Raw genomic sequence first — 22,602 nt, forward strand, 5'->3', positions numbered from 1 at the left:
CTATATCAAAAGATATATAAAGAAGGAGATACACACACATATAAGTTATAGTGAAGAAAAGAGTTACACAAGATATTGTATACATTATAAAGCAGGAGATATACATGTACATATTAATAGCAGGCAAGGCATAAAATCCAGGTAGGGCATACATGGTAAGTAATATAATATATATTAGAAGACAGGCAAAGAGGATAATATTAGGATATATATACATATAAGTATCTATAGTAAAGCTATAAAATAGTGTACAGAAGATATAAAACATATGCAATGTATATTATTGAACATCTATCTGCAAGACTCTATTCTGGAAATACAGTGATAAACAAGACAGAATTCATGACCTCAAGTACCTTATGTTTTAGAAAGATTGTATACAGATAGTCTCCAACTTACAATGGTTCGATTTATGATTTTTTGACGTTTATGATGGTGCAAAGGTGATAAACATTAAACAGAAACTACAATTCGAATTTTTTTTTTAAATGGAGTCTCGCTTCATTGTCCAGCTGGAGTGCAGTGGCACGATCTCGGCTCACTGCAACCTCCACCTCCCAGGTTCAAGTGCTTCTCCTGCCTCAGCCCCCGAGTAGCTGGGATTATAGGCGCGCGCTATCATGCCTGGCTAATTTTGTATTTTTAGTAGAGATGGGGTTTCGCCATGTTGGCCAGGCTGGTCTCGAACTCCTCACCTCAGGTGATCCACCCACCTCAGCATCCCAAAGTGCTGGGATTACAGGTGTGAGCCATGACGCCTGGCCTATAGTGCTGATTTTTGAAATATATATATAAGCAATGTCATTTTGAAAAAAAATTAAATTACTTAATTTGCATATTACCAGAACATCTGCTGAATTTAATTTCTTGTCAATAATTGGAATTTTAAAATGTATCTTTTGTTTCTTTGCATACTAGAATCTAGTTTCTACTGTTTTCTATTTCTAACTGGCAAAGTAACCTTCAATTTTATTCTGGTTTTCTCAGACATAACGACAAATATTTCCAAGAGTCCAAACTAACACACAAATCAAATTAGGTTTTAAAATGTAGCAACAACAATAAAACTAAAGAAGAAATTAAAACAAACAAACAAAAAACCCCCAAGTTTAGTCAGCCATCCCTTTGTCCATCCATTCATTCATTCAACCTTTAAGTGCCTACAGAATGCTAAGCAGTGTGCCAGGCCCTGGGGATCTAAGGACAAATGAATATCTACACATAAACATATACATATATATATAGGTACACATACATATTGTGTGTGTGTGTGTGTGTGTGTGTGTGTGTGTATGAAATGGAAGTTTAATTAGAACTCCAAGGAAGTTTAAATAGAAAACCAAAGGAAAAAAAAACGTTTATAGGTCAACCGACTTCTACCTCTGCCTGGTATTTACCCACTGTGGCTGACCTGTAGTGTGGTGGGGGGAGCTGCTGGATGACATCGTGGATTTTTATCAGCCTTTCTTCATCTGTTGCTGCTGAAACTGCATCCTAGAACAGTCACAGTACAAAATAAACTAGTGAGCTCTGTTGGTAAAAATGAAAGTTCTTCACTTACAATTCAATTTTCACTCTGAGATCAACTTGCTTTGCTCTTGGATGCGAAATGGCAAGGAAACACAACATCGTATTAAGGAAGTCAACTGTTTCCACACAGTGTGAACACTGAGATCTACGAAACTAATTTTAAAAAGGCTTGATGGTCATCAGTATTAAGGGTGACAAGACTAGCAGCTCAAAGTCAGAAAGCACAAGAATGACAATGTGAAAACAGCAAAGACCACTGACTAGCTGGCAATATTTGTTTTTTTAAGGAGTCATTTCAGTCACAGAACTATTTCTTACATGTGACCAAACCAATGTTCATGTGTTTTGAACAAAAGCACAGCAAAGTTCCACAAAGAATTAGATTCAAAAGTAGCCTGTACTCACAGAAAATTTCTCATAGAGCTGGTAGGTAAGCAGAGGGTTTGGGAGTTCCCGGAAGTACAGCTTACACAGGGAGCCCACAGAATGGATGTCCTGAACATACGGTTCTTTCGTCAGGTCGGGGACATGCTCAGAGTCAAATTCATGGCTGACGTAGACAGAAGAGGACAAGCAAATCATTTGATTGAGGAGAGCAAATATGTGTCTTAAAAACAGAAAGCATAAGCTCCAAAAGTGTTCAGCTCTATCTCAGTGAGTTGCTATTATCTTCCATTAATTATATTTCATTTAAGTTGTGTTTGGACTTCAGCAACAACTGGATGTCTTAGTACAAGACAGATGTCTTTCTATGTGGAAATTAAGGGCACAGCTTTAATATTAAAATGGACAATAGCCTCTGAGATACATATGAATGAACAGCTCTTATAGTACAACAGTCTGAAAACAGGACTCCTAATTGCTAATGACTTGAATATCCAATATTTTGGCAATTCCAGAGACTAGTGTTGAATGGCAACTCATCGATGAACAATTATGAACAGAAATTCCTCAGATACAAATTGTACAACACAGAAATGCTTTCCCGAGGCAGGATAAAAAAGTCAGAAACGACATAAAGCAATTCCTAGCTAACAACAAATTTTAATAGGCAGGAAAATCTGTATCATTAGAATGAGTAAAATAAAAGTTGTACACAGAATAGTAAGGCAGATTAAGCTCACTCTCCAGGAGGTTAATTAATATTCATCCACAGGCATGAGACCACTTATCATCTACCTAGAGGATTAATGTGTGTGTACAATATGAATATGAGATTTACTTTGTCTTAAACTGAAGACTGAAACTGTCTTTAGTACAAGAACTAATTTATGTATTTTCCAAGCATGTATTTCCCAAAACTGAGATGGGCTCTGTGATCTGTTAAAGTATTAAAATCTCTACAGAATAATGGCAGTTACCATGTACTACAGTAAAAAAGAAAGGGTAATGGCATATCAAGAATAGTCTAGAATCCAAGAGATTAAGCAAAAATAAAATATTGCAGGCACAGAGTTTGTCACTGTTTTTGTCTCAGAGAAGATTTGGGGAGGATGTGAAATATGTAGAGATGCATATTTGAACATAAACACAGAATCAGGGTCAAAGGAGATTAGAAAATGTTCCATTCCCATCCATTTTAATTAACACCTAAAGAATAATTCTATTATAATGCAAATTTTATCTCTCATGGCTGTCATTGGTTCAAACTCAATTTGCTAAAATCTTCAAACACTATAAAGAGACAAAATACAAGTACTGAAGAGATTAAGGTGCATGGTTCTCTGATACTACAGATGAAAAAAATGCCATTTAGAAAAGTATACAGAGACAATAACATGGATATTATTTCCTATTTTATCTAAATTATCTTTAATGAAAATAGGTTATCAAAGTAAGTGAATCCGTTTTAAAATATTTTCATTTTAATTAGCTAAGTAGGAGTGAAAAAGTGCCATATAAGATTTTACCGTAGTCTCTGGATATTGGAGGCAACACCAGAAAGGCGATAGATTCCATCCACGATGCCATATCTCTCAATGAATGCTGTGCAGCTTTGAAGAACCTGCGGCACTAAAGAGAATTTGTAAAGAAACAGATGAAATTGGTAGTATTCACTGGAACCAAAGTAGCCAAAAAATAAGATTGTCTTAGTTTACAAAAGCAAAATAAAATTTGTAAATTAAAGTTTAAAGGGGCAAAAATTAATCCACTACAAAAAATGATGAGGGTATATTTACTTAATTTCCCACCTAAATTAGATAACTAATTCCTGAATAATCAAGACTGGTTCTATGTCATGATATTTAAGTGAGTAAAAGAGTTCATACATTATTAGGACAGTCTCTCTTCTGCAGTAGACTCATTTAGATCATGTTACAGTTACACATTAAAGTAAACTGTTTAGTCCTAACACCATGCCAGATTTTTAAGAAATACAGCTGTTCAGCTGACTTTCATATATAGCAAATGAATATATAAAGTTAAATGCTTATCCCAACAACATAATTGCTTGTAAGTGCTACAAAGTTTTGCTTCTAAAAAAGTATCTTCTATATTTTCATAGTTAATGCAAATTCTGACTTTATTCAATAAACAAAACACCAATATAATGCAAAGCCCAAGGCAATTTCAAATAGATGGAATCTTGTAACTTCCTGGCCATATCTACATTAACTTTATTGACATTTTGACTTTATATTATCAGCTCATAATAAAGGGCACTCTCTCTGGTTAGCTCCATGAATACACACTGGACAGCTATGCTGGGGCATGCAGTATAGAACAGAATTTTCAAAATATATGATAAAACATTTTATAACCATTCAAACATTTACAATAGCTGAGAATTTAACATTAGTTGTTTTGCAATGCAGATTGATGAGTTTACAGACTTTAGTATAATCATTTGATAGGGTTAGTTAAAATCCTTGAAAAGAAATGCTTGGAAAATTTGGTCTGCAAAGAGCTACTATACTAGAGATGAAATATTCAGAGTGGCAAATGAAAGAAATAAGATGTTTTAATAAGGTAATTTCAGTGAATGTATTTCATTAACAGTATATTGTCATTCCTTTATTATTATAACCAACTTTTCCTTGGTTTTCCTGACTTTTGTTGTCCTTCCTGCAATCCATCTTTAAATTCTGTCAGATCCTATAACAACATTTAAAACTTAACCTCCTTATCTCTGATTAAAAAAATCAAAAAACAAAAACCAGCAGCTGATAGTATTGAGTACTAAATATATGCCAGGCTAAGTACTTTACAATGGATACTCTCTGATTTTCAGAGAAATCCTACAAGGAAAGTACTATATATTCCCATTTTTACAGAGAAGAAATTGTATATTAGAGTAAGTTTTACCCAAGGGCAGGCAGGAAACACTGGCAGAAGTGAGAGATTCCAACTCAGGCAGTCCAAGTAAGAGCCAATGCTTTTGTTTTGTTTTTTATTCAACACACACACACACGCACACACACATACATATATCTTTTTTTATTATACTTTAAGTTCTGGGGTACATGTGCAGAACGTGCAGTTTTGTTATGTAAGTATACACGTGCCATGGTGGTTTGCTGCACCCATCAACCCGTCATCTACATTGAGTATTTCTCCTAATGTTATCCCTCCCCTAGCCCCCCACCCCCCGACAGGCCCTGGTGTGTGATGTTCCCCTCCCTATTCCATGTGTTCTCATTGTTCAACTCCCACTTATGAGTGAGCACATGTGGTGTTTGGTTTTCTGTTCTTGTGATAGTTTGCTGAGAATGATGGCTTCCAGCTTCATCCATGTCCCTGCAAAGGACATGAACTCATCCTTTTTTATGGCTGCATAGTATTCCATGGTGTATATGTGCCACATTTTCTTTATCCAGTCAGAGCCAATGCTTTTAACTACTGCAATATACTGCCTGGCAGAGAAGGCCTTTCACAATCTACACTTAATTATTATTGTATTTCCGTATTCCACAACTCTAGGCCTAGTGAAGTGTTACCTTTTGCCATACAAACCAACCATCCTATGACTTCTTCACAAAACAATTTCCTCTAGCTGGACTCTCTCCCATAACCCTCTTCATATAGAAAAAATTCTTGGCTATTGTTCAAAATCCAGCTAAACTATCACTCTTAAGTGAGCCTTCATTGAATACCCACAAGTAGAGGTGGCTGAGCACTGTGTTCTATGTGCTCACAGAACAATATTTCAAATTATCATTTATTTGTTTATACAACTATTACCCTTTTCTGACTGCGGGCTCTTCAAGAGCAAAACCATGCATCATTCATCTTTGTATATTTAAAACTCAGGAACACTGTCCTGACACAATGTATAAAATTAGCAAGTGAATTAATTTACCAGTGCCCTGAGAGCCTGAAACAGTCATTATCTGGTCAAGTCAGCAGGGAAGGAACCTTAGTTTTCATATGGAACTATATTTATATGAATATATTTTCAACTACATGCTTTCTGCCTCTAAAAATATTCAAATTCAAGACTTTCAGTAACAAGAAAAGGTTATGGTTATGTAGTAAAGATGAAGGGCAGGTAGAATTGCTGAGTATTTCTTGTGGATTTAATTGATATTAGAAGCAACCTCTGTGTCGAAATGATATGCAAAATACATAGCATCTTTATAAAAGCTTGGGTTCCATTTCTAATATTGTCCCACCAATGATAAGCTTGGTGTCTTAGGTGTCAATTCTAAAAACTGGAAGTGGAATAATAAAATTTGGGGCTAGAAAATTTCAGTCACCTGCTTCAAAGGGAATATATTTAGAGATTACTGGGATAATTAACATCATTACTTAGGAAAATAGTTAAAATTCTTTCCTGTAAAGCACTGAGAAGATGCTTCTCATTATATATGCTCCAAATTAACATGGTAATTCACCCAGGTACACAAAAGGTTTGTCTTCAAGAAAAACCCTTCAGAGCACAGTATTTTATTTCCATATTATCAGGCTCTCCTAGCACACATAAATTTTTCATAAAAATAAGCTAACATTTATAAAAAAAAGTATCGGTAATTTTCATTGGATGTGTATATCTGTGTGTTATTAGATTCATATCTGTTTATTCTTCCAAATAAGTAGGAAAACACTGAAAATATGGAGAATTAGGTCTTTTCCTGATAACATGACCCAGTCTCTACACACCTAATACTTCATGGCAAGCATCTGAATCGTTTTCTTATATTTTGTGTTCCCTGAGTAGGACTGAATGTCTACACAACAATCACATAATGAGCTTAATAAATAAAATTACATAACTATAACTTGTAAGTTTAAGGGAGACAAATGAATCATTTAAATAAATAGGTGGCAAAATGAAAGAAAAGCATAAACTTGAATCTTGAAGAAAAGAGAGCAGAAACTGAAAAACAATGTCAGAAGAAAAAAGGAGAAAAGATCTGTTTTATTTTTTCGTAAAAGAGTAGGAAAGCAATATAAGAATCCAATATATTATGTTTTGTAAAAAAATCCTAGTTTTAAAAAAAGGCACTTTACTAGCTACCCCCAAACCATCTAACAAACCAGCCAAATGCACACCGAATAATGACCCAGTCAAAATGTAACATTAGAAACCTCCAAAATGTTTCCTCCAGAAGACGGTATGACTTTCAGAATCATTCCCACATTCTCACATAACACACTTCTGATTTACTTTGATTTTACATTCTTCGTTTTTAAAATATCATCATATGACAACAGAGTAAGAAGTGCATATTTAAATTAAAATCAATGATCCTTAAAATTAGAATATGGCTAAAAGAAGTAGGATATAAGTATGACAAGAATTGATCTTAGATTTTTTTTTTCTTGACAGTTTCATTTCTGCTCTTTTCTCTTCATTCATTCACTCGCTCACTCACTCATCAATCATGTATTTACTAAGTCTCTTCTATTTTCCAGGCATCATGAAAGCATTACAGATACAGATGAAAAAGCTGAGTTCCAGTTTCAGGGAGGTGGTTTCCAGGCTAAAGGGACATGAGTACAGTATTACTTATTAGAATGTGCATCATCATTCTACCTAATATGACTACCTAAAGGATTAATTTCTGGCGTTATTTGGGTCTCGCTTTTTCCTACTGTGCTCTGATTTAAAATTTTGTGCATATAATACAACATAGAAATATGTTCAGGCAACAGAGAGTCCTCTCCGAAGGTTTCAAAATATTTGTAATATTTTGTACCAAACATAATTTTACCTAGTTTTCTATAAACCTCTCACTATTTTGTTTTAGTGATCTCAATTCAAACTTTTAATGAAATTCAGTTTTAAATATGTACAGCAAAAAAAAAAATACTAAGTCTTATGAAAAAATCAATGATGCCAGAAAAAGAAATTAACGTCACAACAACAACAACAACAATACAACATTTTAAAGCTATAGTTAAGGATGCCAAAGTAGGCTGGGGGTAGTGGCTCATGCCTGTAATCCCAGCACTTTGGGAGGCTGAGACAGGCAGATCACCTGAGGTCAGGAGTTCAAGACCAGCCTGGCCAATATGGTGAAACCCTGTCTTTACCAAAAAATACAGGGAAAAAAAAAAATTAGCCAGGCATGGTGGTGGGTGCCTGTAATCCCAGCTACTCAGGAGGCTGAGGCAGGAGAATTGCTTGAACCTGGGAGGTGGAGGTTGCAGTGAGCTGAGATTGTGCCATTGCACTCCAGCCTGGGCAACAAGAGCAAAACTCCGTATCAAAACAAAACAAAACAAACAAAACAAAAGGATGCCAAAGTAAATGACAAATTAGTAGAATCTATGCTCAAAAAAAGTACTATGTGGGCAGATTTTAAAACAATCAGTTCTACAAATAACTGTGATATAATGTTTAATACACTCAATTATAAACACTGGTTTGTGATAGCTAAAAAACTCTGTATGATCATCCTGATTGAACAGCAGGGACCACACATAAAGAATAAAAAGACAACTGCCTTGTCAGGCTCCTATGTGATTTCTTACAACACTTTGTACAGAAGACACAGGTCAAGTTTGTCACTTGCTCCAAAAGAGAGGTACTCAGAAGTTTAGAAAGTATAATAGGATAATCTCCCTATAAAGCTGATTTTTCACTAGGAAATATTCAGAGAATTAACCATTTAGCAAAACAATTTTAAAAAAATTTTTATTTTATATGGAATGCTTCACGAATTTGTGTGTCATTTTTGTGCAGGGGTCACACTTATCTCTGTATTGTTCAAATTTTAGTATATGTGCTGTCAAAGCAAGCACATAAAACGTAATTTTGATATGAGCTTCCTTCTCAGAAAAATCTAGTGCAAGGTTAATTTTATTTAGGGTAAAGACACTATATTAAAGTCTAAACTTTGAGAAAGAACAATTATATATGATATATATCAATATTATATATACTGTATGTGTCTCATCTCTCCTCACAATTATGTATATAATATATAATCATTTTTTCTTCATTTTATTCTAATTATTTTAGAGTTTAAAATATATAATCAATTCTAATTGTTTTAATTTAGACTTTAAAATAGTCTCTCTCTCTATATATATGTATGTGTAAATATATACACACATATGATATAACTGTGGTTATAGGTCATGGACAATACATATGAAGTCTTTTTTTTTTTTTTTTGAGATAGGGTCTCATTCTGTTGCCCAGGCTAGAGTGCTATGGTGTGATCATGGCTCACTGCATCCTGGACCTCCTGGGCTCATGAGATCCTCCCACCTCAACCTCTCAAGTAGCTGGAACCACAGGCACATGCCACCATGCCCAGCTAATTTTTAAAAATTTTTTGTAGAGACACTGCCTCTACAAAAAAATCAATGATAAAAAATCAGTGATACCAAAAAACTCTGTTCCACTCAAATAGATTTTATCATAATTAGGGAACAGATGAATACTGTAGTTTAACCTGCTATTTTTCAGAAAGAAGTGATATAATAGCCTCTGACCTCCCCTATCATCCTTATGAAGAATGGAAATATAACTGAAACTTCTAAGTACAACTAAAATTGAATTGATATTTGAAAGCTAATGAGCATGGCAGGACAAACTGGAAAAGTCTCTTTCATTTTTTTTTCTTTTTTTTTTGAGATGGAGTCTCGCTCTTGTTGCCCAGACTGGAGTGCAATGGCATGATCTTGGCTCACTGCAACCTCCACCTCCCAGGTTCAAGCAATTCTCCTGCCTCAGCCTCCTGAGCAGCTAGGATTACAGGCATGTGCCACCATGCCTGGTCACTTTTTGTATTTTTAGTAGAGACAGGGTTTCACCATATTGGCCAGGCTGGTCTTGAACTCCTGACCTCAGGTGATCCGCCTGTCTCAGCCTCCCAAAGTGCTGGGATTACAGGCGTGAGCCACCCTGCTGGGCCTCTCTTTCATATTAATGATCACGTCTAAGCAAGGTTTAACATGTTACATGGTGTTAAACATGCCATGTTGCCCAGGCTGGTCTCAAACCCCTAGGCTCAGGTGCTCTTCCCACCTAGGCTTCCCAAAGAGCTAAGATTACAGGCATGAGCCACCACACCCAGCCCCCTATGAAGTCTTAAAATCCGAAAAAACTGAAATTCCTCACATATTCATTAAATCAAAGACAAACTACTAAATCACTCAGCTATTAAAAAACCATTTTATTTCCTAATTAAAATTTTAGTTAATAAACTTCAAAGGTTTCCCTTCTCCTGCTAATTTAGGCTTCATTTGAATGTTCAAATGAATATCCTTCTTATGAATATTTATTCATTTCTTACCAACCCTGATGAAACAGGAAATTATTTTAATATGCCAAGTATAATATATCTGACCTCGGTCTTCGAGGTTTCTGGCTCCTAAAGTTTACTGAATTTCAATTACACTTTAAGGTCACAAGTTAATTTTTTTTCTAGTCATTTGAGTTTAACTTGGCAAAGAGGGATTAATCTTCCAGGATTATTAAATGCATTTCTAATATTCCTCTAATTTTTTTAATTGAAAAAGCAAGACAACTAAGAAAAAAAATCTCAACAATATTCTCTAATGCTTTACTATAATTACATTCATTTTTCATATCACCTAAGTATCCAGACTTCTAAAAGTTGTATCTACTATTTATAGATAATATTTTTCAGGTTCCTACATTGTATTCAAACTTATTTTATGTATTTATTTAGAGACAGGGTTTTGCCTTGTTGCCCAGGCTGGAGTGCAGTGGCAAGATGATAGCTTACTGTAGTCTCCAACTCCTGGGGTCCAGCAATCCCCCGACCTCAGCCTCCAAACTAGCTAAAAGTATGGGCGTGTGCCACCATGCCCAGCCTGTTTTGCATGTTTTTCTTATAAATGGGGTTTTGCTATGCTGCCCAGGCTGGTGTAAACTCCCGGCCTCCAGCAATCCTCCCACCTTGGCCTCCCAAGATACTAGGATTACAGGCATAAGCCATCTCACCCAGCTCAGACTTAAAATTTTTAACAGCTTCAACATTTATACAACATTCCCCTGTATGGGTGTAATGGCTCACGCCTGTAATCCTAGCACTTTGGGAGGCTAAGGTGGGTGGATTGCTTGAGTCCAGGAGTTCAAGATCAGCCTGGCCAACATGGCAAAATCCCACCTCTACTAAAAAATACAAAAATTAGCTGAGTGTGATGGTGCATGCCTATAGTCCCAGCTATTCAGGAAGCTGAGGCAGGAGGACAGCTTGAGCCCAGGAGGCAGAGGTTGCAGTGAGCTGAGATTGTGACACTGCACTCCAGCCTGGATGACAGAGTGAAACCCCATCTTAAAAAAGAACATTCTCCCAAAGTTGGGTATTTCATTTTCTTTGTTCTCACACAATATGCTATGATGAACACTTTTATTTCTATTTAATTATAACATTAAGATAAGTCCCTAAGGATGGATTCATTAGATGAAAGGAACACTATAAAGTGTCTTGCTATGAAATGTCAAATGTTTTCCAAAAAGGTAGTGCTAACTCAGAACCTCCTGAAACCAACGATTCTGAACCTATTGGTAAAAATCACTACTATATTTATGGCACTGGATATCATAATTTAGAAAAATAGCTTTGTTATTTTAATATTTACCAAGGTAAAATGGTATTTCAAAATTGCCTAAAGATACATTTCCATGATTACAAATAAGGATAAACATTTTTCTGTATTTTGTTTATTATTTATAGCCCTGTGACAGTTTAATGTTTGTATCTTTTCTCCATTCTTTTACTCAGGAACTTTAATTTTCTAAAAAATCTGAAATGATATTCTCATACACTATAATAGCAGCATTTCATCATATCCAAAAAATGATTATATTTCCTTGTCTATGGTACCTCTCCCTCTACATTGTTATTTTTCATTATATGAAAAGTATATATATATATTTAAGTCATCTCTTTATGTTTTTTGTATAAATCTGAGAAAGCTATTATTTATTTTATCTCAAAACAAAATCAGTTCACATTGGCAATTCTGTAAGTTTAAAATGGTTAACTTATACATTTGAAGTTTATTTTCAGTATGATGAAGTGTGAATTTTTTTCAAAACTAAGTATCTCAGTATGTATTATAAATAGCTCTTCCATGTGACACGGTTCTAAAACCATACTTTTCTCACAATGGATTCTTACGTACAGTAACAACTATTTCTGAACACTCTAAGCTGTTTCACTCACATTTCATTCTCGGCACAAAACTCTGCCTTTAAAAAAAAAACATTTCTTTTTTTTTTTTTTTTTTTTTTTGAGACAAGGTCTTGCTCTGTCGCCCAGGCTGGAGTGCAGTGGCGTGAAACCAGCTTACTGCAACCCCCGCCTCCCAAGCTCAAGTGATTCTCCCACCTCGGCCTCTCAAGTAACTGGGATTACAGGTGCGTACTACTACGCCGGCTAATTTTTGTATTTTTGGTAGAGACCAGGTCTTGCCATGTTGTGTAGGCTGATCTTGAACTCCTAGGCTCAAGCTATCTGCCTGCCTCAGACTCCCAAAGTGCTGGGATTGCAGGCATGAGCTACTGCACCCAGTGAAAACTCTGCTTTTCTAGTTTTGAATATTGTTTTAATATATAGTAAAACTAGATGTCTCCCATCCTATCACTGATTTTTTTCTTTGACATTCTCACTGGTTGAGTTTTCCATGTGCATTTAGTTGCAAAAGTAATCCTCAGGGTTTTGTTTTTGTTTTTTTAGGGATCTGCATTAAGTTGGTATTAATTTGGGAATAACATCTGTTTGAAACAACATTTTGTCTACTCTCTCAAGAAACATGGTACAGTTTGCATTAAATTCCTAAGTCCATTGATATTCTTTTAACAATGAGTAAGACCTTAATTTGAACTTGATACTATCAACTCAGTATTATTATTATTACTTTACCATTGTTTTACACTAATGGTCTTCTCAAAAGGCACAATGGGTATTTCCCATACTAATTTGGAATTTCACAATCACCTATTTCTGGTACTTAGCAACATCATAGGTAGATTCTGCCTTCATCTTCTGGCATTTCTGAAAGAGATGCTAGAGGAAAGTGCTATTTTTAAATATAAAAGGAAAACTCCTTTTTTTCTTTCCCTTCTATCCATCCCCCCATCCAACAACTAAATTCTTGATTCATAATTTAATTTATAAAGAAAGGAATATAGATTCCTACAAAAAATAAAACACAGATTCTCTACAAAAAAAATAAAATGAAAAATAAAAATTAGCCAGGTGTGGTGGTGCATGCCTGTAGTCCCAGCTACTCTGGGAGGACTGCCTGAGCCCAGGAATTCAAGGCTGCAGTCAGCTATGATCACGCCACTGCACTCCAGCTTGGGCAACAAAGCAAGGCCCTGTCTCTTTAAAACTAAAAAAAATTGGAAGATTGATTTTGGCATTTTATGTCTCAAAACTCTGACAGTTTTTTTTCCATAAGAAGAATTAGATAAATATTTTAGGATAAAATGTGGGTGGCAAAACTGGCTGAAGAAGCTATCTAGGGAGAAATAGAAACTCAGGCAAAATAACAGGGTGGTTGTAATATATTTTGTGTGAATGTCCTACTCTTCCCGAATAGAACATGAACATCTCTGATGCCAAAGTGCATTCTTAGACTTTTCATTCTCAGTTCCACCCACAACTGAGTACCTGAGAAAGCTTAATACATGCATTGAACTGAAATGAAACAGATATCATTTGACTAAATCTACTCCATAATTGGTTATAGAGAACCAATATGGAGAGGTCAGAAACTCAAAGTATAAGCTTGCACATTTTATTTTTACCTTCAAAACCAGAATTTAGAAGGTGCTCCCCCAGGTCACAACCAAACACCCTCTCTTTCAAGATTCCCCGCTGCTTCAGCTTCTGTTTTGTTGGACGAGACTTCATGAATGTTCGTAAGAACGTAATGAGCTTGCCGTGCTTTTTAGACACTAAAAATCAATAAAGAGAAAAGATCTTAGTTGTGGCAAGAGGTTACATTTTACTTAGCATAAAAAGAAACATATCTCAAGAGGCTGACAGCAAAATAATCTATTACGAATATACTTTATAATCTTTAGGAAAATGTCAGCAGAAGTTTAGCTAAGAGTTGTGTTATAAATAACATCATAATTTTGTACTTCCTTTTTGTTGCAGGAAGTCAGGGACCCGGAATGGAGGGACCGGCTGAAGCCATGGCAGAAGAACATAAATTGTGAAGATTTCATGGACATTTATTAGTTCCCCAAATTAATACTTTTATAATTTCTTACGCCTGTCTTTACTGCAATCTCTGAACATAAATTGTGAAGATTTCATGGACATTTATTACTTCCCCAATCAATACTCTTGTGGTTTCCTATGCCTGTCTTTAATCTCTTAATCCCATCATCTTCGTAAACTGAGGATGTATGACACCTCAGGACCCTGTGATGATTGCGTTAACTGCACAAACTGTTTGTAAAATGTGTGTATGAACAATATGAAATCTGGGCATCCAAAAAGAACAGGATAACTGCAATTTTCAGGGAACAAGGGAGATAACCATAAGGCCTGACTGCCTGTGGGGCCAGGCAGAACATAGTCATATTTCTCTTCTTGCAAAAGTGAACAGGAGAAATATCGCTGAATTCTTTTTCTCAGCAAGGAATAGCCCTGGGAAAGAGAATGCATTCCCACAGGGAGGTCTCTAACATGGCCACTCTGGGAGTGTCTGTCTTATGCAGTTGTAGATAAGGGGTGAAATACGCCCTGGTCTCCTGCAGTGCCCCCAGGCTTACTAGGATTAGGAAATTCCTGCCTAGTAAATTTTAGTCAGACCGGTTCCCTGCTCTTGAATCCTGTTTCCTTTTAAAATGTTTATCAATGACAATGTGTGCATAGTGGGACATGAAACTTTATCAGCAATTCTAATTTCACCCTGGTCCTGTGATCTCGCTCTGCCCCCATTTGCCTTGTGATGTTTTACTGCCTTGTGAAGCATGAGATCTCTGTGACCCACACCCTATTTGTAAACTCCCTCCCCTTTGAAAATTGCTAATAAAAACTTGCTGGTTTTGCGGCTTAGGGAGCATCACAGAACCTGCCAACATGTGATGTCTCCTCCGGACACCCAGCTTTAAAATGTGTCTTTTTTGTACTCTTTCCCTTTATTTCTCAGACCAGCCGACACTTCGGGAAAATAGAAAAGAACCTACATTAAAATACTGGGGGCTGGTTCCCCCAATATCTTCTCACCACCTTACCTTATGAGACTGTAAGCAAATTTAAATGTTGTAACCCATGATGTTTGAATCAAGCTTGGTAAACCAGTCATCTTCCCAATGCATACTTAAGGATGTTACAGGATTACAAGACGAACCTGAGTTTTACTGTAATATATTGCTTTGGAGATCTTTATAATAAGTAAGACTTAAAATGGTGTAAAAGCAGTTTGCATTTTTAGTCAATTTTTAAATTATTTTACTTGATGGTTAGAAATTTTCATAGCACTTGTAATCTGTTGAATATAACTGAAAAAAGAAAACTCTTTCTCATTTTGCAAAGAGGACAATCCCATAATGACACAGAACACACTTGTCAACCTAATGGCTATATAAATACAAAAGACACACCCACACAAGCATCAGATAGTCCATTAACATTCGTCTATAATATACTAAGTACATCATCTTAAATCCTTTATAGATCAAGGAAAAAGGTGAGCAAATTAATATTTGAAAAAATAATTCCACTGACTGATACATTAGAAAGACAACTGAAAAAAACTGAAAGTAAACAAATCCCTTAAAAATGACTTTTGCTGAGAAGTGCAGCTTATAGGGATAATTAAAAGTCAACATACAACAATATCATGAGCTCAAAGATTAGCTGTTAGATAGAAGACTAAGCCGGATGGCCTCAATCCACCTACTAAGTTTGCAGATGATTGCTGAGAGTCTTACTGAAGCCTACTATACATTTTAAAAATTTTTCATGGGTACACAGTAGGTATATATATTTATGGATACGTATTTTGATACAAGCATGCAATGCGTAATAATCACACCAGGGTAAATGGGGTATCCATCCCCTCAAGCATTTATCCTTTGTGTTGCAAACAATCCAATTATAGTATTTTAGTTATTTTTTAATGTACATTTAAATTATTTTTGACTGTAGTCAGCCTGTTGTGCTATCAAATACTAGGTCTTACTCATTCTTTCTATTTTTTGTACACATTAACCATCCCTATTTCTCCCCCAACATTGGCTTATTACCCTTTCTGGCCTCTGGTAACCATCCTTCTACTCTCTGTCTCCATGATTTCAATTGTTTGGATTTTCAGATCCCACAAATAAGTGAGAATGTACAAAGTTTATCTTTCTGTGCTTTGCTTATTTCACTTAATATAATGACGTCCAGTTCCATCCATGTTGTTGCAAATGACTGATTCTCATTATTTTTTTATGGCTGAATACTATCCCATTGTGTATATGTACCACATTTTCTTTATCCATTCATCTGCTGATGAATACTTAGGCTGCTTACAAATCTTGGCTATTGTGAGCAGGGATACAACAAACATGGGAGTGCAGATATCTCTTCTATATACAAATTTCCTTTCTTTTGGGTATATACCCAGCAGTAGGACTGCTGTATTGTATAGTAGCTCTATTTTTAGTTTTTTGAGGACCCTCAAACTATTCTCTATAGTGGCTGTACTAATTTACATTCCCACAGACAGTGTAAAAGGGTTCCCTTTTCTCCACATTTGTTACTGTCTGTCTTTTGGATAAAAGCCATTTTAACTAGGGTGAGATAACATCTCATTGTAGTTTTAATTTGCATTTCTCTGATGATCAATGATGTTCAGCATCTTTTATATACCTACTTGCCATTTGTACACCTTCTTTTAAGAAATGGCTATTCGGATCTTTTGCCCATTTGTTAATCAAATTATTATTTTCCTTTGAGTTGTATGAGCTCCTTATATATTCCAGTTATTAATCCTTTGTCAGATGGGTAGTTTGCAAATATTTTCTCCCATTCTGTGGGTTGTCTTTTACTTTACTGATTGTTTCTTTTGCTGTGCAGAAGCGTTTAAACTTGATGTGATCCCACTGTCCATTTTTGCCTTGGTTGCCCAAGCTTGTCTGGTGTTACTCAACAAATCTTTGCCCCCTCTAATTGTCCTGGAGATTTTTCCCAATTTTTTTTTTAGTAGTTTTATAGTTTGAGGTCTTAGATTTAAGTCTTCAATCCATTTGGACTTAATTTTTATATAAGGTGAGAAAGAGGTGTCTAGTTTCATTCTTCTGCACATGGATATCCAGTTTTCCCAGCACCATTTATTGAAGAGACTGTTATTTCCCCAATGTATGCTCTTGGCACCTTTGATAAAAATGAGTTCACTGTAGGTGTGTGGATTTGTTTCTGGGTTCTCTATTCTGTTCCGTTGGTCCATGTGTCTGTTTTTATGTCATGCTGTTTTGGTTACTGTAACTCTGTAATATAATCTGAAGTCAGGTAATGTGATTCCTCCAGTTTTGTTCTTTTAGCTTAGGATTGCTATGGCTATTATTTAGTTCCATATAAATTTTAGTATATTTTTTTCTATTCCTGTGAAGTATGTCATTGGTATTTTGATAGGAATTGCACTAAATCTGTAGTTTGGTCTGGGTAATATGGACATTTTTAACAATATGGACTCTCCCAATCCATGAACGTGGAATACCTTTCCATTTATTTGTGTTCTCTTCCATTTCTTGCATCAGTGTTTTATAGTTTTCATCATAAAGATCTTGCATTTCTTTGGTTAATTCCTAGGTATTTTATTTTATTTGTAGCTACTATAAATGGGATTGCTTTCTTGATTTCTTTTTCAGATTGTTCACTGTTGGGATACAGAAATGCTAATGATTTTTTCACGTTAATTTTGTATTTGCCACTTTACTGAATTTGTTTTATCAGTTCAAATAGTTTTTTGGTGGAGTATTTAGGATCTCCAGATATAAGATCATATTATCTGCAAACAAGGATAATTTGGCTTCTTCTTCTTCAATTTGAGTGCCCTTTATTTCTTTCTGTTTTCTGATTGCTCTAGCCAGAACTTCCAATACTATGTTAAAGAAGAGTGGTAAAAGTGGGCATCCTTGTCATGTTCCTGATCTTAAAAGACTTCCAGATTTTCTCCATTCAGAAGGATGCTAGCTATGGGTCTGTAGTATATGGCTTTTATTATGCTGACACATGTTCCTTCTATATATATTTTTTGAGGGGTTTTATCATGAAGGGATGTTGAATTTTTATCAAATGCCTTTTCAGCATTAATTGAAATGTTCATATGGTATTGTCCTTCATTCTGTTGATATGATGTATCGCATGTATTGATTTGTGTATGTTGAACTATCCTTGCACCCCTGGGATAAATCCCACTTGGCCATGACAAATGACCTTGTTAATGTGTTGTTGAACTCAGTTTGCTAGTATTTTGAGAACTTTTTGCATCAATATTCATCAGTGATATCGGCCTGTAGTTTTCTTTTTTTGATGTGTCATTTGTTTTGGTATCAGTGTAATACTGGCTTTGTAGAATCAGTTTGGAAGTATTCTCTCCTCTATTTTCTGAATAGTTAGAGTAGAATTGGTACTTGTTCTTCTTTGATTAAATGTTTGGTAAAATTCAACAGTTAAGCCATTGAGTCCTGGGCTTTTCTTTGCTGGGAGACTTTTTATTATAATTTTGATCTCATTATTTGTTATTGGTCTGTTCAGGTTTTGGATTTCTTCATGGTTTGATCTTGGTAGGCTGAACATACCTAGGAGTTTATCCACTTATTCTAGATTTTCCAATTTACTGGCGTATAGTTGCTCATAATAGCCACTAATGATCCCTTGAATTTCTGCAGTGTCAGTTGCAATGTCTCCTTTTTCATATCTGATTTTCTTTATTTGGGTCTTCTTTTTTTTTCCTTAGTCTGGCTAAAGGTTTGTCAATTTTGTTTAACTTTTCAAAAAACCAACTTTTTCTTTTGTTGATCTTTGGTGTTTCCTTTTCAGTTTCACTTGTATCTGCCCTGATCTTTCATTATTGCTTTTTCTTCTACTAATTTGGGTTTGGTTTATTCTTGCTTTTCTAATTCTTTAAAATACATTGCTAGGGTGTTTTTCTTGTTTCTCATGTAGGTACTTATAGCTATAAACTTCCCTCTTAGTACAGCTTTTATTGTATCCCATAGGTTTTGGTATGTTGTTTCTATAATCATTTCTTTCAAGATATTTTTTCAATTTCCTTCTCAATCTCTTCATTGACTCACCGTCTTTCAGGAGTATACTATTTAATTTCCATGTGTTTGTATAGTTTCCAAAATTCCTTGTTACTGATTTCTAATTTTAGTCTGTTGTGGTCAGAGATGCTTGATGTCATTTCAATGCTTTCTTTTTTTTTTGGAATACTTTTAGATTTGTGTGACCTAACATATGGTCTATCCTTGAGAATAATCCACATGCTGAGGAGAAGAATATGTATTCTGCAGCTGTTGGATGAAGTGTCCTGTAAATATTTATTAGGTCTATTTAGTCTATAGTGCAGATTAGGTTCTATGTTGATTTTCTGTCTGGAAGATCTGTACAACGCTGAAAGTGGGATGCTGAAGTCTCCAGCTATTATTGTATTGGGATCTCTCTCTCTCTTTAGCTCTAACAATATTTGCTTGATATTTCTGGGTGCTCTAGTGTTGGGCGCATATATATTTACAGTTGTTATATCTTTTGGCTAAATTGACCCCTTTATTATCATATAGTGACATTCTTTGTCTCTTCTTACAGTTTTTGTCTTGAAATCTATTTTGTCTCATGTAAGTATAGCCACTCCTGCTCTTTTTTTGGTTTCCATTGACGTAGAATATCTTTTTCCATCCCTTTCTTTTCAGTCTCTGTGTATCTTTATAGATGAAGTGTGTTTCCTATAGGCAACAGGCCATTGGATCTTGTTTTTTCATCCATTCAGCCACTCTATGTCTTTTATTGAAGAGTTTAGTCCATTTACATTCGATGTTATTATCGATAAGTTCAGACTTCCTCCAACCATTTTGTTATTTGTTTACTGGTAGTTTTGTGGCCTTCTTTTCCTTCTTTCCTTCCTTCCTGTCTTCCTTTTAGTAAAGGTGATTTTCTCTAGTAGTATGATATAATTTCTTACTTTCTACTTTTTGTGTATGCATTGTATATTTTTGGATTTGAGTTTATCATGAGGCTTGCAAATACTACCTTATGACTCATTTTTAAGCTGGTAGCAACACTGTTTGCATAGATAAACAAGCAAAAAGAAAACTAATAGACTGTATGCTTTAACTTCATCCTTTGTTTTTAACTTTTTATTGTTTCTATTTACATCTTATTATACTGTCTACATCTTGAAAAGTTGTTCTAGTTATTATTTTTTATTGGTTCATCATTTAGTCTTCCACTTAAGAGCAGTTTACACACCACAGTTAGTGTTATAATATTCCATGTCTGTGTACTTACTACTACCAGTGAGTTTTGTATCTTCATATAATTTCTTATTGTTCATTGATGTCGTTTTCTTTCCGCCTGAAGTATTCCCTTTAGCATTTCTTGTAGCACAGGTCTACAAGCTGAAATTCCTCAGCTTTTATTTGTCTGGGAAAGTCTTTACTTCTTCTTCATGTTTGAAGGATATTTTCACCAGATATACTACTCTAGGGCAAAGTTTTTTTCCTTTAGCACTCTAAATATGTCATGCCACTCATTCTCTCTCAATCTGTAAGGTTTCCACTGAAAAGTCTGCTGCCAGATATACTGGAACTCCATTGTATGTTCTTTTTTCTTGCTGCTATTAGTATCCTTTCTTTATCCTTGACCTTTGGGAGTTTTATTATTAAAATGTCTTGAGGTAGTCTTTTCTAGGTTAAATCTCTTTAGTGTTTTGTAAACTTCTTGTGTTTGGATAGCAATATCTTTCATTTTGCGAATTCTCTGTTGCTATCTCTTTGAATAAACTTTCTACCCCTATCTCTTTCTCTGCCTCCTCTTTAAGGCCAGTAACTTAGATATGCCCAATTGAGACTACTTTCTAGATCTTATAGGCATGCTTAATTCGTTTTTCTTTTGTCTCCTTTGTGTATTTTCAGCCTGTCTTCAAGCTTACTAATCTTTCTTCCGCTTGATCAATTCTGCTATTAATAGATTCTGATATATTCTTCAGTATTTCAATTGCATTTCTGAACTCCAGAACTTTTGCTAGAGTCTTTTTAATTATTTCAATCTCTTAAACTTATCTGATAGAATTCTGACTTCCTTTTCTGTGTTATCTTGAATTTCTTTGAGTTTCCTCAAGACGGCTATTTCGAAGTCTCTGTCTGAAAGGTCACACACCTCTAGGGTTGGTCCCTGGTGCCTTATTTACTTCATTTGGTGAGGTCATGTTTTCCTGGATGGTCTTGATGCTTGTGGATGTTAGTCAGTGTCTGAGCATTGAAGAGGCAGGTATTTATTGCAGTCTTCACAGTCTGGGCTTGTTTGTACCTGTCCTTCTTAGGAAAGTTTTCCAGGTATTCAAAAGAAGTTGGGTGTTGTGATCTGCATCACAATGCAAGCTGTATCTGCATTAGTGGACACCCCAATTCAATAATGCTATAGTTCCTGCAGATTTGTAGAGGTACTGCCTTGGTGGTCTTCGATAAGATCCAGAAGCATTCTCTGGATTACCAGGCAGAGACTTTTGTTTTCTTCTCTTACTTTCTCCCAAATAAACAAAGTCTCTCTCTGTCTCTGTGATAAGCTACCTGGAGCTGGGGTGAAACAAGCACCCCTGGGGACACCACCACTGGGACTGCACTGGGTCAAACCCAAAGCCAGCATAGCTTTGGGTCTTGCCCAAAGCCCACTGTAACTGCTACCTGACTACTGCCTGTGTTTGTTCAAGGACCTAGAACTGTATAATCAGCAGGTGGTAAAGCCAGCCAAGCTGTGTCGTTCCTTTCAAGGCAGTGAGTTCCCCCAGGCCCTAGGCGGGTCCAGAGATGTTGTCCAGGAGCCAGGGACTGCAGTCAAAGGCTTCAAAAATCTACCTGTTGTTCTACTATATTGCAGCTGGGCTGGCACTCAAACCATGAGACGCAGTCTTTCCTACTCTTCCCTCCCCTTTCCACAGGCAGAGGAGCCCCACCCCATGGCCACCACCACCACAGGGCCACAGAGAGTACTGCCAGGTTACCACTGATGTTCACTTAAGGCCCAAAGGCTCTTGTCAGCTTGTGGCGAATGCTGCCAGGCCTGGAACTCATCTTTCATGGTAGTGGGCTCCCCTCTGGCCCAGGGCAGGTCTAGAAATGCTGACCAAGAGCCAAGGCCTAGAATCAGAGTCCCCAAGAGTCTGCATGGTGCCCTATCCCACTGTGGCCAAGCTGGTACCTAAGGTGCAAGACAAAGTCCCCTTTACTTTTCCCAAGCAGAAGAAGTCTTTCACCATAGCCACCACAGCTAGGAATGAGCTGGGTTTCACTTGAAGCCAGCATATCTCAGAGTCTCACCCATGGCCCATGGCATACTACCCAGGTATCACTGCTGGTTATTCAGGGTCCAAGGGCTTTTTAGTCTGCAGGTGATGGGGCCTGCTAAGACTGAGTCCTTCCCTTGAAGGCAGTGGGTTCCCTTCTGGCCCCAGGTGTATCTAGAAATGTGGTCCAGG

The 22,602-nt window shown here is 36.1% G+C and overlaps 1 protein-coding gene and 1 non-coding gene across 16 annotated transcripts in view; both read right to left on the reverse strand.

Annotated features, from left to right (window-relative positions):
• ARHGAP32 (Rho GTPase activating protein 32) overlaps window positions 1-22,602 on the reverse strand; it is a 316,742-nt gene that overhangs the window by 20,245 nt on the left and 273,895 nt on the right. For all 15 annotated transcript variants that reach the window (XM_054525425.2, XM_054525429.2, XM_024255528.3 and 12 more), the window contains 4 exons: window positions 13,712-13,861; window positions 3,441-3,543; window positions 1,936-2,080; window positions 1,412-1,494 (listed from right to left, as the gene is read on the reverse strand). In XM_054525425.2, the coding sequence (XP_054381400.1) occupies window positions 1,412-1,494; window positions 1,936-2,080; window positions 3,441-3,543; window positions 13,712-13,861 (481 nt within the window). The remainder of the gene's footprint in view (window positions 1-1,411; window positions 1,495-1,935; window positions 2,081-3,440; window positions 3,544-13,711; window positions 13,862-22,602) is intronic.
• LOC112135588 (U6 spliceosomal RNA) lies at window positions 8,615-8,718 on the reverse strand. Its single transcript, XR_002916851.1, has one exon. It is a non-coding gene; the product is annotated as a U6 spliceosomal RNA (small nuclear RNA).

The sequence above is a fragment of the Pongo abelii genome, chromosome 9 (genome assembly GCF_028885655.2).
Source record: "Pongo abelii isolate AG06213 chromosome 9, NHGRI_mPonAbe1-v2.0_pri, whole genome shotgun sequence".
In the NCBI taxonomy this organism is placed as follows: Eukaryota; Metazoa; Chordata; class Mammalia; order Primates; family Hominidae; genus Pongo; species Pongo abelii.